Source organism: Vigna radiata, unplaced genomic scaffold, assembly GCF_000741045.1.
Source record: "Vigna radiata var. radiata cultivar VC1973A unplaced genomic scaffold, Vradiata_ver6 scaffold_215, whole genome shotgun sequence".
In the NCBI taxonomy this organism is placed as follows: domain Eukaryota; kingdom Viridiplantae; phylum Streptophyta; class Magnoliopsida; order Fabales; family Fabaceae; genus Vigna; species Vigna radiata.
The window spans coordinates 34259-48111 of record NW_014541783.1 but is presented as its reverse complement, the minus strand read 5'-3'; the positions used below and the strand labels follow the sequence as shown (position 1 = coordinate 48111).

General features: G+C 34.8%; 1 protein-coding gene across 5 annotated transcripts; it reads left to right on the top strand.

Annotated features, from left to right (window-relative positions):
• Positions 1 to 6756: 6756 nt before the first annotated feature.
• LOC106778151 (dihydrolipoyllysine-residue acetyltransferase component 3 of pyruvate dehydrogenase complex, mitochondrial-like) lies at positions 6757 to 13585 on the top strand. Of its 5 annotated transcripts, none has more exons than XM_014666074.2 (19): positions 6757 to 6944; positions 7056 to 7149; positions 7509 to 7579; positions 7758 to 7831; positions 7944 to 7984; positions 9158 to 9213; positions 9293 to 9367; positions 9457 to 9549; positions 9713 to 9958; positions 10039 to 10111; positions 10275 to 10378; positions 10648 to 10733; positions 10810 to 10885; positions 12300 to 12367; positions 12453 to 12519; positions 12613 to 12708; positions 12796 to 12898; positions 12998 to 13093; positions 13190 to 13585. In XM_014666074.2, exons 1-19 carry the CDS (start codon positions 6912 to 6914, stop codon positions 13258 to 13260), a joined length of 1623 nt encoding a protein of 540 aa, XP_014521560.1. In that variant the 5' UTR covers positions 6757 to 6911; the 3' UTR covers positions 13261 to 13585. The 5 variants fall into 5 exon arrangements, with proteins under 5 accessions (XP_014521560.1, XP_014521559.1, XP_014521563.1 ...); XM_014666073.2 differs by having other exon boundaries at positions 7941 to 7984; XM_014666077.2 differs by having other exon boundaries at positions 7742 to 7831.
• The last annotated feature ends 268 nt before the right edge of the window (positions 13586 to 13853 follow it).

Below are 13853 nucleotides of genomic sequence, written 5' to 3'. Positions count from 1 at the left end.
GCGGAACGGACTAACCTCGTGAGTGTGGCAGGATGGGGAACCCAAGTTTCATAAGTCACCACGGGTGCAAGACTCGCCATAGCCCGACTCTCATTTTAAAGTCCGNACGAGTCAAGTCTAGAATCTCACATGTTTAGGTTGTTTGCTATAAAATGTGTTTGCTATCCATGCACTCTCTTATGATCAAATGTTTAATCTGTTGCATGATGTTTATTTATATAATTAGCTCACCATTGCCTTGTTTTGTTGTGTATGCTGTATGTCGTTCCTATTGCAATGATCATTCATTTTTGAATGTGAGCAGAGGAGAATGAGCCCACTTTGGAGGATGTCCTGGAAGATTATGAAAACACAGATGTTGCTGCCTAGACCTTTAGGGATTTTAGTTTGCTCTTCCTATGTTCTGTATTTTTGAAATACTTAGAGTTCCTTCCACGTTTTAAATTTCCTCTTGTTTCTGGATTACTGTAATCACAACCTGATTAACTTTCCTACTCTTAAACTGTTCTCTTTTATTATCTATGTGGACATCTTGATTTTTATAGACTTGTATCGTATAAAATAGGGATGCCACACAAAATATACTCAATTACAATATTAAAAAAATTTGTCATATTACATTATCTTTTAAATTTTAAAAAATAACAAAATCATAATTTTTTTCATTAATTAATAAACAAAGCAAACAATATAAGTCTCTTTCACTTTTAAAAAATATGACTATATAGAACTTGAATTTTAAACATATTTATAATAGAATTATCAATATCAACATCACAGCTGCATGTTATTTTATCACTATATTTTGAAGAATATGATGACGTGTGATAGAGAGAGAAAGTCCCAAATTTGAATCTGATAGCAAATTCGAAAAAAAGTTCCCGTGCCCATTTCGCAAACCCGCGTTGTCCATTTCGCAAACCCATTTCCCAAACCCGCCTCTCACCATCTCGTGCCCACCGGTGACCACTGCCGCCGCACTGCCGTTGCTGGACACTGTCCGCCCGTCCGTCGTCTTCCGTCCACCAAGAATCGCGGTTCCATTTGCTCGACGGCAGAACCCTAAACCCTAATCCAGGTGAGTCTTCACTCTGTAAAATTGTAATTTCGAAGAGGAAGGAAACCAAGATAGGTGCACGGGGGTGAACGAATTGCAAATTTGTTTTTTGGGTTTTTGATATTTTGCGACATTTTGTATTGAATAATGTTAGGATTTTTTAACTTTGTATGTTAGGATTTACTTCATCTATAACCTACCGATCTTAAACAAAATAACTTTGACTCTTATCAAAAATCTATATAGTAACACAACCATTGTATCATACATATAGGATTTTCATTATTCAATACAAAATGTCACAAAATATCCAAAACCCAAAAAACAAATTTGCAATTCGTTCACCCCCATGCACCTCTCTTGGTTTCCTTCCTCTTCGAAATTACAATTTTACAGAGTGAAGACTCACCTGGATTAGGGTTTAGGGTTCTGTCGTTGAGCAAATGTGATGGACGAAGGCTCCAAGGAAGTTGACCGAGAGGCGATGCGGACCTCCTCGAAGCTTCTCCGATAATGAACAACGCAGCGGAATGATGAAAACGAAGCTCTAAAAGAGCTGACTCGATGGATATGGAAAATGAACACAATGAAACCCTAGAAAAGAGGGGAAATTGGATTTGGACCGATTAATCGGTGAAAATGGGAAAACAATCGGTGGAAAGGTTTTGAATCGGTTCAAATTAGGTTTCGATCAGCCAAAACGATGGAAAATGGTGTAATAAGGGGAAAACCCTAAGTTTGGAGGAAGGTGTTCGGTGGAAACAGAAGAGAAGGGATCGGAGATGATGAAAATGTGAAGAAATGGCTAGATCTGTGGAGGAAATGCTTACTGTGATGAAGACTGGTTGGTGATGATGGAGAGCTCCCAAGGAGGATGAACACTCCAAAGGAAGAAGATGCGAGAATGTGAATTGGAGTGTCTGAAGTGTGAGAGACCAAGGACGCGTGGCTAAGGTGTAGTGATGCCACTGGTCTGACGCGAGCAAGGAGACGTGTCTGAGGATTTGTGAAGCAGCGTTGAAGAGAGAGAAATATGGAGCACCATGGAAATGGAAAATGAAAAATAGGAAGGGTGCCTTGGAAGGTGGCTAGAGGGAGTCTTTGGACTCTCTAGCCTTGTGACTTTCAAGAGAGAATAGTTTCTTGAATTTAGAAAATTCTATTCTCATTAATCTCAAAAGTGGGAAATACAATGAGGAGTTGGGTATTTATAGTAACCCATGCTCCTTGCAAGCTACACTACAGATACAATAAAATGTAAAATTAAGAAAAAGAGGACTACGTCAGGGAGGATTCCATTATATCCAGAGCTTAGGTCGTCCACGCACCTATAGCTAAGTCTCCTTCTCAATTTTCTACTCCATTTTAATTCTACATGTGTTGTTCTGATGTTATCATGTACCAGTCCACTGTTTCTGTCTTTTCATTTCTGTTTTGAGTTCTAATTGTGATTCCAGTTTTGATTCTTGTGTTTCTAGTGTGTGAGCATGTTTGTCTTTCATTTTAAATGGTGAATTCAATTTTTTTTGAGTCAATTCCAGCTTCATTCTTCAATTTCTGTGTTGTCTTGGTCATGTGCAAGTGAATGTTGCAGTTTTAAGTTTTGTCACAGTTTGGTTTACTGTTCAGCATGTTTAGTTTGTTTTTACTTGAGTTCAAGTGCTAGGCAAGCCATATATCAACCAATAAAGGCAATGGGAACTTGTTCTAGCCTTGGTGATACAAGCTAGTGCACTAGAAATCCATTTTTGGAATTCAAAACCGTGAACTTTGCTGCAGAATTTGCAAATCTGTTTTGAATTATAAATTTGCTTTTCCAGTTGAATCCTTTGATTTTGGTGCTTTATACAAAGTTGTTTGAGGTTGTTGAATGATGTTAAAAGTGTAGCCAACCATTATAAGTAAGGAAGTGCAATTTGCATAGCTTGGTTGTGCATAAACACTAGCAATTTTCTGTTTCAGTTTTGAATTCTGGTTTTTCACCGTGCCAATTTATTTGAATTATATAATCTGAGTTTGGTCATGCTAAGCACTTTAATTCTAGCTTAGTTCAGTGCATTTACACTTCATTGAGTCATTTTCATTGTTGTCCAGCTTTTTAACTCTATAAAACTTGAATTTGGTGGTGTGAATGATGAGAAATCTGCATAAATTGTGATATTATGGGTCATTTTTCGTGCCACTGTGTTTCTGAGGTGTTTGGCAGTTTAAACAAGTCCTAATTGTTTTTTTAAAACTGCTAGAACAGTCTATTTGAGGTCAGATGCATTTATATGCAATTTAGTATGTCAAACCATCATATTTGAGCAATTTTTGGAACTTGCAAGGTGAATTTGAATTGCAGTTCTGTTCTAACCCAAATTTGAGTTGAAACAAGTATATTTCGATGATTTAAAACTATTCAAAGGGTTAGTTATGTGTCAGAATCATTTGTGCACAAAATCACCTCTTACACCATCCATTTTGGGTCAATTTAGGGAAGTAGAAGGGTAATTTTGAGCAGTAGTCTTGTTTTGCATCAATTCAAAGTTGAAACATGTTTAAAATCATCAAATAAAGTTGATTGAGTGATCAGACTTATTGCAGAACTATTGTTGCATCATTTGAGTCACAAACCACCAAATTCTAAGTCTTTTTCTTGGTGCAGAGTTGAACATTAGGTGTTGTTTTGATGACTTTGCTTTTAAATTTGATTTGGCTTGCAGCAAGACCTGGTTCAGTGAATTAAAATGGAATTAAATGATTAAAAGTGACAAACCAAAGTTGTGCTTCTTTATACCTTCCGATTTGAGGACAAATCGTTTTTCAAGAGGGAGGGTATGATGGAATCCTAATCAGGGAAACCATTCAAAGGAGTAGCAACTCAAGCTAAGACTAAGAAAGGGAAGTTAAAGAAAGACTTTCTATAGATTTCTTGAGTTTCTTTCTCTAAGTCTTAGAAGGATTATCTTTTAATATGTTTTACTTTGTTTTGTAGGATCTAAATAAAGCTAGGACATCATGAACTATCCAGCCAAAGACTCCTTGGATCAAAGAAAACAAAAGAAGAATGGTTGACTTTGGGATTGGAATTGGATGCACATTGGATCTGGATCAGGTTTTGGCCCAGCCAAAACCCTTTTCCCGCCTAGTCACACGGAAGAAGCATGCTTCCCATGAGTCTTTACTGATCTGTTTTGAAGTAAGGCACACATGCATCTTCTAGCTAGTTTTTTTGGGTTAAATTACCATTGCTTTTGGAGGGAAATTGGATCAGATTAAGGGCTCCTCTTCTTCTATAAATAAGAGGGTCATTACCTTGTAAAAAGCACTTTTGAGCTATAGTGAAATGCTGCAGAAATTATTTTCCAGCCCTATTGCTCTTGAGTCACTTCTTCTCTTTACTTTCTCTACCCTTTCCTCTAGCTTCCTTCCATAGTGGGAAGGCCTTCTGAGCTGAGAGGACAACACACACTCCTACCATTACAAAACACCGAAACACCACTTTGTTCAGTCCATTTCCGCTGCACCATTCCGTTTCATCTCTGGCTTGCTGTCTGGAGTTGCATTCTGCGAGATCCAGGCCTAGGCAAGCTTCCATTAAAATGGAACCGCGATTCTTGGTGGACGGAAGAAAACGGACGGGCAGACAGTGTCCGACAACGGCAATGCGGCGGCAGTGGTCACCGGTGGGCACGAGATGGTGAGAGGCGGGTTTGCGAAATGGGCACGGGAACTGTTGTTCGAATTGTTATCAGATTCAAATTTGGGACTTTCTCTCTGCCACACGTCATCAATTCATTTTATTTTCAAAATCCATCACTTTCTCTCTCTTTGCCACGTGGACGAATCAAATTATGACACCTAGATCATGTCTAAATGTTATTCAAAAATATTGTTCATATATCATTTTTGCGCGTTAGTTATATAAGAAGAAGAGCATATAAAAACTAAACATTGTTCTTGTTTTTACTCAACTAAAGTCTAAACAATATTAAAATCTCTAAATTCAATTCAAAATAACAATCAAATTAGCATAAGCATCCATGTGTACTACACAGGATATAGAAGAAAATATAATAATAAAGTAATGAAAATAACTAAAGCAATTTAAGAAACATTAAAAAAAAAACATCAATTATAAATATGTCATCATAGTAAAAATAACAATTACATTAGCAAAAATATAAAAATGTAAAGAAAATAATAATAAAGTAATGAGTGTATTAAAATAATTTAAGAATCCAAATAGCATCCAACAACTTTTAAGAGTTTTTGAGACAAAAATACATAATATTACATTGTCAATTACAAACATGATAATCACAAACTCAAATCAACCACGAACTAAGATACTTACATAATTTTGAACCATGAAATGAAATATCTAACTCAACCACAATCCCTCAATATAATAAAATCCAAGAATCACAACCTAAGTAAAATATATGCACATAAATATATGAAGATAGTACATCTACTAATTGAGACAATAATCACAATTTAAGAGAGCAAATAAGAATTAAAAAATATACATATGTATGTAATGTTTATGTAAGAAGTAGAATATATAAAAAAGACACTTTAATATTAACACTGCAATCTCCTACTTCATTTCAAAATAACACTCATATTAGAAGAAATGTGAAAAAGCAGCAAAGAAATGAAATATAGTAAGAAGTAACGCCTACAACTAAAACAATTTAAAAACTCAAATAGCACCCATAAACATTTCAAATTTTTCATCATAAAACCATAAATTTTAAAACATTTTTCTATATGAGATCACAAACACATAATTACTATTTTCACAAACTAAAAATACGTATACAATCTCATGAAAAGAAATATATGCTAGTTCAATCATATTATGAAATTTAAATCTAATTCAATCCCACAAAATCGGTTTATAAAATGAGATTTACACATTACTTATATATTATAATTTCATCTTATCTCTAATTAATGTAGAACTTCTAACACATAATTCACAAAACAAAAAAAAACAAAAAACACAAAATTGAAATAAAATAGTACACATACACAAATGGATATTTGTGTAAGTAGTACACAAATCTAAGTAGAAATAAAGGACAATATCGTAAATTAGTGTCGTAAATATTAAATGATAGAAAAACTGAAAAATTTAGGTCTTGTTAGATTTGGGGGAGAGTAGGATAAACAACAAAATCTATTCAAACAAAAAAAAATTATCATCAAATCTTCTCAAATCCTATCAATTACTCTTTTTCAATTTCACTCAAGTGAACAAGACCTTAAATCTTGTTCCAAGTAAAAAGATAATATAACTTCATATATATATATATATATATATATATATATATATAATATGCATTATATCAGTTTATTAGAAGAATAAATTATTTTTTAGTAAGGATAAGATGACACATTTTTCTTTGACATGTAATAAATTAGTTATAAAAAATAATTTTTATGTTTTTCAAAAAAATAAAAAATAGAAGTGTTAAAGGAATTAAAAAGATTTATTTGCGTAAAGGTATATCGTTATTTTTAGACATGGGTGATGAAGCTTTTGAAATTCGCAAATAAATAAATAAGTGAAAAATAAAATAAAGATGTTTTTTACTGTTTGTCTTTTACAATTAGCACAAACTATTTACAATCATGTAATAATAATAAAAAACAATAAAAATAAGACAAGTAAAAAGGTGGAAGAATTTAGTTATAGGAAGAGAAAAAAAAAAATTGATTGGGTTGGTATGCTGCCATAGCTATAGCTGCTACCACATAGCATGCCATTTACATATACTTGATCGGATCTATCACCGAAAGAACCCTAAAACCCACTTTTCCTTAGCTCACTATTTCTCCAGTTTTCTTCCGTTCATCGGCGATGGCATCGCATTTACTCAATCACTCAGCCAAGGTGAATCATATTCTACCTCTGCCTATCATTATCGTTTCTCGCGTTTTAATGCAAGCACACGGTGCCATCTTTTTTGTTTTCTGTTTATTTAATGCTTTCTGTTGGTTTCAGGTGAGAAATGCTTCGAAGTTGCTGCACAACGAGCGCGCGCTCTTGGCGCGTTGGTTTTCCGGCGATGCTCAATCCTCTCTCAGTAACAACCGCGGTAACTTGGTTTATTGGTTATCTCTCAATTGCAACTGAATTCATAGCGGATTTATTTGTGAATTTGGAATTCTGTGTTGGATTGAACTAATTAATCATTCCTGTGGAGCTTCGTATATATAACTGAGAATACTGTAGAATGCTTGATCTGCTGTAGGTGTATTGCGAACCTATTGGTGTTTTTAATTAAGGTGTTTGTGAGTGAGAAGCAAGTATAAGTGTAACCATAGAGTTTGTATTGGAGAGGTTTGAAGTGATATTAGCATATTCTGTTGTTTGGGAGCCATTTGAATTCCTGGTGAATGGTGCAAATTAAGTTTTATTTTCTATATTAATAATTGTAGCTGGTTATTTGTTTAGATGTGTGGAAAACTCGGCTCCCTGTGTCTTCAACAAGAAGCAGTGTCTTTGAACCGACCGCCGGCTTTACTGTGAGTAGGGCAAATTTACATCCAAATTAAACAATATATCACAAGCTTTATTTGTTTCTGCCTTCAATATCTTCCTTTCTTTTCTTTGCCTACTGTATTGCTTTTTACTTCCTCGCATATGTATATTTTCACCTGACTTGTATTTTCTTTTTGATATAAAAGTTCATTTGGTACGCAGAAGAGAAACATCTCCATTGCTAGCATTAAAAGGGGTTCCATTATCGGGTCTGAGTTCACTGGAGAGATTTCACAGTATGTCACTTTATGTTATAGTAATTTTAGTTTTTTCCTTGAGTATAGCTATTTTCAAAAGGGAGTGACAGTAACTCTTTTATTTTCATTCAACCGCGTCCTCAAAAAGAAGTTCACAGGTGTTGTCAAGGAGATGCTATGCGTCAGCCTCAGGTACATCCAATGGATCTTTGGCTGTTAAATTGAATTTTGAAATTTGATTGAAATGGAAGATATGTGCTGGACATGTGAGGCTGCATTTAAGCCACCACATCTTTTCTCGTGTGATGTTATTTTTTTTTATATTGTAAATTGTAAATAGAAGGAGAAATGTACTCAGATGCGAATTGCACCTCTGCTAATCTTGGCCAGTGTTTCTAACTACTCACTAGTGTCCTTGACCTTGGATTGAGCTGCAACTTTTTTAAATGGGGTTTTTTGATAATATGCTAAGGGCATCTCCATTGGTTACGGAGTGCAGTTCTTACCAGTTAAGAACTGTACTTTTTGTAAAAGCAACCGGTGGGCCTAGTCAGGCACCAAGCACATTGTGTAAGAGCGCTGAAAAAATAGCTTTCAACAGTATATAAGGTAATATTTAGACAAAAAAATAGAAATAAGATGCATTATTGACAAGATAAATAAATGTGTGCTGTATAAAAGTATATGAAGGGAGATGCTAGGTTGGAGAGATGAACTTCTTAAATTATAAAAGGTAAAAGCAAGTGATGTGTAATGATAAAGAAAGGGGGACATTGGGTTGGAGATGGCCTAATAATCCTGTAATAGAAGAAGTTGTTAGCTAGGGGTAAAAGGATGGTCTATATCACTAATCTCCCCTATACAAAAGAACTCTTTCAGCATGAAGCATGGACAATGCTCTGTGCACAGACATGATTTACCTTGTGCCACTTCAACTTATTTAAGAATAGAATGGAAAGTTGAAACTCTCAACCACTTTATGTAGTAATAGGTGTTCTAATCTTAAGCTTTTTGTGGTGGAGATACAAGCGTCAATGGTTTTACATCTGTCTAACATTACAAGACTAAATGTAATGTTTCTTTAACTTGTCAACAGTTATGAGTCTTTTCACATAATGCAGCAGCTTATCCTTCTCTATCATTTGTGTTTCCTTACAGGAGATGTCATGCACTTGATTGGTTGTTACTTAAAAATATTGTTTTTAGGATACAAGCATTGTATCTTTCCAAAAGTTTCCACAGTCTTACACCACTCCTTAAGCTTCCCTTTTTCTTTGTTTTGTTTGATGGATGTTACGTTTTGAGACTATATAAATAATAGTTTACTTATTGATTTAATCACCAACACTGGTGAATATATTTCAGATCTACCCCCCCACCAGGAAATTGGAATGCCTTCTCTCTCACCTACAATGACAGAGGTTTCTACTTTTCTAAATCAAATTATATTGTCATATCGTGGGTCATGGTTTCCCCTAAAGAATTCCCAATTATATACAGGGTAACATTGCAAGATGGTTGAAGAAAGAAGGTGATAAAGTTTCTCCCGGTGAAGTGCTCTGTGAAGTTGAAACTGTATGGTTCTTATACCAGAGACTTGGCTCATAGCATACCTCTGTTAAGGTTCTTATGCGAACATTGATATAAGTGTATTTCGTATGAAGGATAAAGCTACTGTTGAAATGGAAAGTATGGAAGAAGGTTATCTGGCCAAGATAGTTCGTGGAGATGGGGAAAAAGAAATTAAAGTTGGTGAGGTATCGATGTCTTCTGGCTCTCCTCTCCTCTCTTTTTTGAAAAGGACTTTTTATTTATTGTCCCATTTTGGAATTGCAAGAAAAAATATTTTTTTTTACACTCCAGACTCTATTGACATATGGAAGGCATCACTATTGGTAACATAAAGAATTTCTTTCATAGGTAATTGCCATAACTGTTGAAGATGAGGGAGATATTGCCAAGTTTAAAGATTACAAACCTTCACCGTCTGAATCAAGTGCACCTCCTGCCAAAGAAACATCTGCACCATCCCCACCAAAGAAGGAGGTGGCAGAGGAGTCTGCTCGAGAACCTGAGGCAAAGGTTTCCCAACCTAGTGCGCCAACTCCAACTGGAGATCGTGTATTTGCTAGTCCTCTTGCTAGAAAGTTGGCTGAAGAGAAAAATGTGAGTTATCAATAACAAATTATATGGTTGAAGGTCTTTCAGGAAAAGACCTAGATAATCAATTTCCCTCACTGATGTAGGTACCTCTCTCTAGCATTAAAGGAACAGGACATGAAGGACTCATTGTGAAGGCTGATATTGAAGATTTCTTGGGTATAATTCTATCTTTTTGTATATTAATTTGTTTGTATTTTGTGCATATTATAGTGGAACACTTCATTGTTATGATAGAGAATTCCTCACTTTATCTTGCTTGCTCTAGGATGTCTTGGCACGTGTGGCTGATTAAATTGATTATATTATAACCCCTATTTAGCTTCTGATGCAGCTTCTAGTCAAGTTTCCGCACCCTCAAAGGCCAAGGGTACAACAGATGCAGCTCTGGATTATATCGACATTCCTGTCTCTCAGATACGGAAGGTAAATTGCTGAAGAAGTCCTGAACTTTTATTAGATTATATTTCTGTTTCAAGTGTAAATCAAAGACCAGTTTTTGGAGCATGTCAAATGATGTTCCAATTTTGTTGTGGACATATTTCATACGGCTTCTTGGTACTTTTGGTCAGAACTTCTGGCATATTTTCTTTTCTCCTTCTCTGTCTTCACTTCTATGTAAGCTATGATCTTAATATATGTTGTGTTGTGTAAGCACGAGTGGTGTTTTTAAATAAAACTATGTAATTTTACAGGTCACAGCTTCACGGCTATTATTATCAAAGCAAACTATTCCTCATTACTATTTAACAGTGGATGCATCTGTTGATAAACTCATGAGGTAAGTCTCTATAATCAATATTTGAAAGCTTTACCTACCATACATATTTCTGATAATTGGAACACTTTGTCTGCAGTCTGCGGAGCAAACTTAATTCATTGCAAGAAGCCTCTGGTGGCTCCCGCATATCAGTTAATGACCTTGTAATCAAGGTATTGGATTTTTATCTGACATTATATCTCTTGTCTTCTTGGTTGCTTATTTGGTGCTTAATAAGTAGGGAAGGTTAACATCTTATCTAAGAAATAATACTTGTGGAATGATTTATGCCAGCTAAAATCATATTAAATGACTCTTCTCTTGTTTGATGTTTGCTTAAAAATAAATGTCTAAGTCTTGAGTTAAACGGACCAATTTTTGTATAAGGGACCCCTGTTGTCTCTCTTTGGTTACATTTAGATCATAGACTCTTACATCATTTTCTCTAACAAACTATGAAATTTAATGCGAAAATGGTTGAGAAGCTTTCCATTAGTACGTTCACGACCTATAATGAATGACTTGGGCATTCAACAAATGTCTAATCCAGCAAATGTCATGGTCTAAATGTTCGAGCTTAGGCATTACGGGTGTCTAATTGTTCTAGTAAAGACTTAATTCATTCTCAATCAGTTCTAATAGTTCAAAATACTCCTAATACTTTGAGCTTGCTTTTGGAGAATTCATTCTCAATTGTTTTATTTTTTATTGGTTGTTAAACAATTGGCAACACACCAATTGATGAAATATTTTCAATGAGTATTTAAATATTGTTACTTCAAGGACTTGCCTACTGTTGTGTAAATTCAACAATAAAAAAAAATTATATTCTTGAGAGAAATACTCAATCAATATAAATTCCAGCTATAAGACAAAGTAAAACAGAGCCAAATTCAAAGACTAACTTTATTAAACGGATTTTGAGAAAAATAGTATTATGCAGAATATGAAATATGTTGGGTGCTTGGCTTGCCTTGGATGCAATTTAAATGATTTTTCTGTCTTCCATGGTATAGAATGTATCATCTTTACCGGCTAAAATAATGTAGCCCCTTGTGTGAAAAAAATCCTAAATCCTGTGATTTTTCTATCAATCCCTTAAAATGATAAAGATTTTAGTAAAACAAAGGTCAAATGCAAGGCTAATCAACGTCATTCCATCACTAGAAGTGTCAACTACTTTCAAATCATAATGTAAAAGTATTTCCCAATAATATTTACAGTATAAAATCATCTAAATGGGATAACACTGAAATAACACCAAATAGTGAGAATAATTACATCCCAGAGTTTTCTGTACACCAAGTCCCCAACAATGGGTAAACAACTACTCCATCTTGTGAGGTTCTTCGGCTCAATCCGTTGTTTAAAGAACTAAGGTTTGGGAAAGTTACACAAGTGTCTCTCATTTGTGATAACCAAGTTGCTCTTCATATGGCCTCAAATCTAATTTTCACGAAAGAATCAAACAGATTGAGATAAATTTGCACTTCATTCAAGAATAAATTTTATCACTCAAGTTCAACCTCATTGCCAGCGTAAAAATAGTACAGAAAACTAAGTTTTATACCTGTGCTGTTTTTTTAGGCTGCTGCATTGGCTCTCCGCAAAGTTCCTCAATGTAACAGTTCATGGGCAAATGATTATATTCGCCAGTAAGTCTTTAGTTTTTGATGTAGCATCGCCTTCAAATTTGTGAATTACTTTAATTGTTACGTTTCTTATTTTGTTTATGTGCAGGTATAATAATGTGAATATTAATGTAGCTGTGCAGACTGATAATGGGCTCTTTGTTCCAGTTATCAGGGTGAGCAAGGACCTCTTTCTAGTATTTGAAATACAATTATAGCCTATATTCCAATCACGGGTCGTCATTTTGACCTATTCATAATATATGCAGGATGCAGACAAGAAAGGCCTCTCTACAATAGGGGAGGAGGTCAAACAATTGGCAAAGAAAGCCAAAGAAAACAGCTTGAAACCCCAAGATTATGAGGTTATTGGAGTTTCACGTCTATTTTGATTCTGTAAATAAAGACTTCTTGGGCTGGTTTATAAATTCTTGGGTTGAATTGCATTACAGGGAGGTACATTTACAGTGTCTAACCTGGGAGGGCCATTTGGTGTCAAACAATTCTGCGCAATCATTAATCCTCCTCAGTCGGGCATTCTTGCAGTTGGATCTGGTAAGAACAGCTTTGTCATTTCCCCCTTTTATTCTTATATCAACTGCAATCACTTCTCTCTTAATCATTATCTTCGTGTGGTGCCGACAATATGAGCAGCTGAGAGGAGAGTCATTCCGGGATCAGGTGCTGAAGAGTTCAAGTTTGGTTCTTTCATCTCTGTGACCCTCAGCTGTGATCATCGTGTTATAGATGGTAATTATTCTTAATCTTCAATGTTTTTTTTTTTACTCAAAATTAAGCTAATTTTGTGGTAAAGCATGCCAACAACAACACACTTGTTCTGTTTAGGTGCAATTGGTGCCGAATGGTTAAAAGCATTCAAAGGCTATATTGAAAATCCAGAATCCATGTTGTTGTAAGAACAAGTAGAAGGCTGACATGATAACTAAATCTGTTTCAAGTCACATCATATTTCAGACGGGGGGATGAGGTCCTGTTCACCCGGGTTTTTCTATATTCCCATTTGGGTTTGGTTGATCAATTTTTGATTGAAGCGTTCAGTCACTACAAATAAATTTTGGAGGAATGTAATTTTTTTAATAAGAGAGGGTAGATGAGGCATTTAATTTTAAACCCAAAAATTGTGCTCACAATAGATGCTGCCCAGATACTCAGCTGATTATGAAACATTTTCTTTATTATATGTTGCAAATATTTGAAAGAACGTGTATTTAACTGTTGTCATCCTCATTTTCTTGTCCATTTAGTTGGCCTTAATTTGACAATTATTATCTTTTCAACGTCAAAAAGACTTTCAATGTCCATTCTCCTTTGTGATATATATCGCTTTCAAAACTCGATTAGTTTCAGGTTTCTTATTTATTGATAGCAAAATTAATGAACACATCCAAAACACAAAATGGTCACATAATTCACATAGTTTCTTCTATTTAAATTAAATAAGCTAGTAATCTAATGAAATTGTCATAGCTAGAATAAATAAAATGATAAT

Excerpts from the sequence above, each read along its gene's own strand:
- LOC106778151 (XM_014666073.2), top strand. The coding sequence starts at position 6,912 with ATGGCATCGCATTTACTCAATCACTCAGCCAAG. Across the intron at positions 10,379-10,647 it reads CTGTCTCTCAGATACGGAAG|GTCACAGCTTCACGGCTATT; the intron begins GTAAATTGCTGA and ends GTAATTTTACAG. Across the intron at positions 12,368-12,452 it reads GCAAATGATTATATTCGCCA|GTATAATAATGTGAATATTA; the intron begins GTAAGTCTTTAG and ends GTTTATGTGCAG.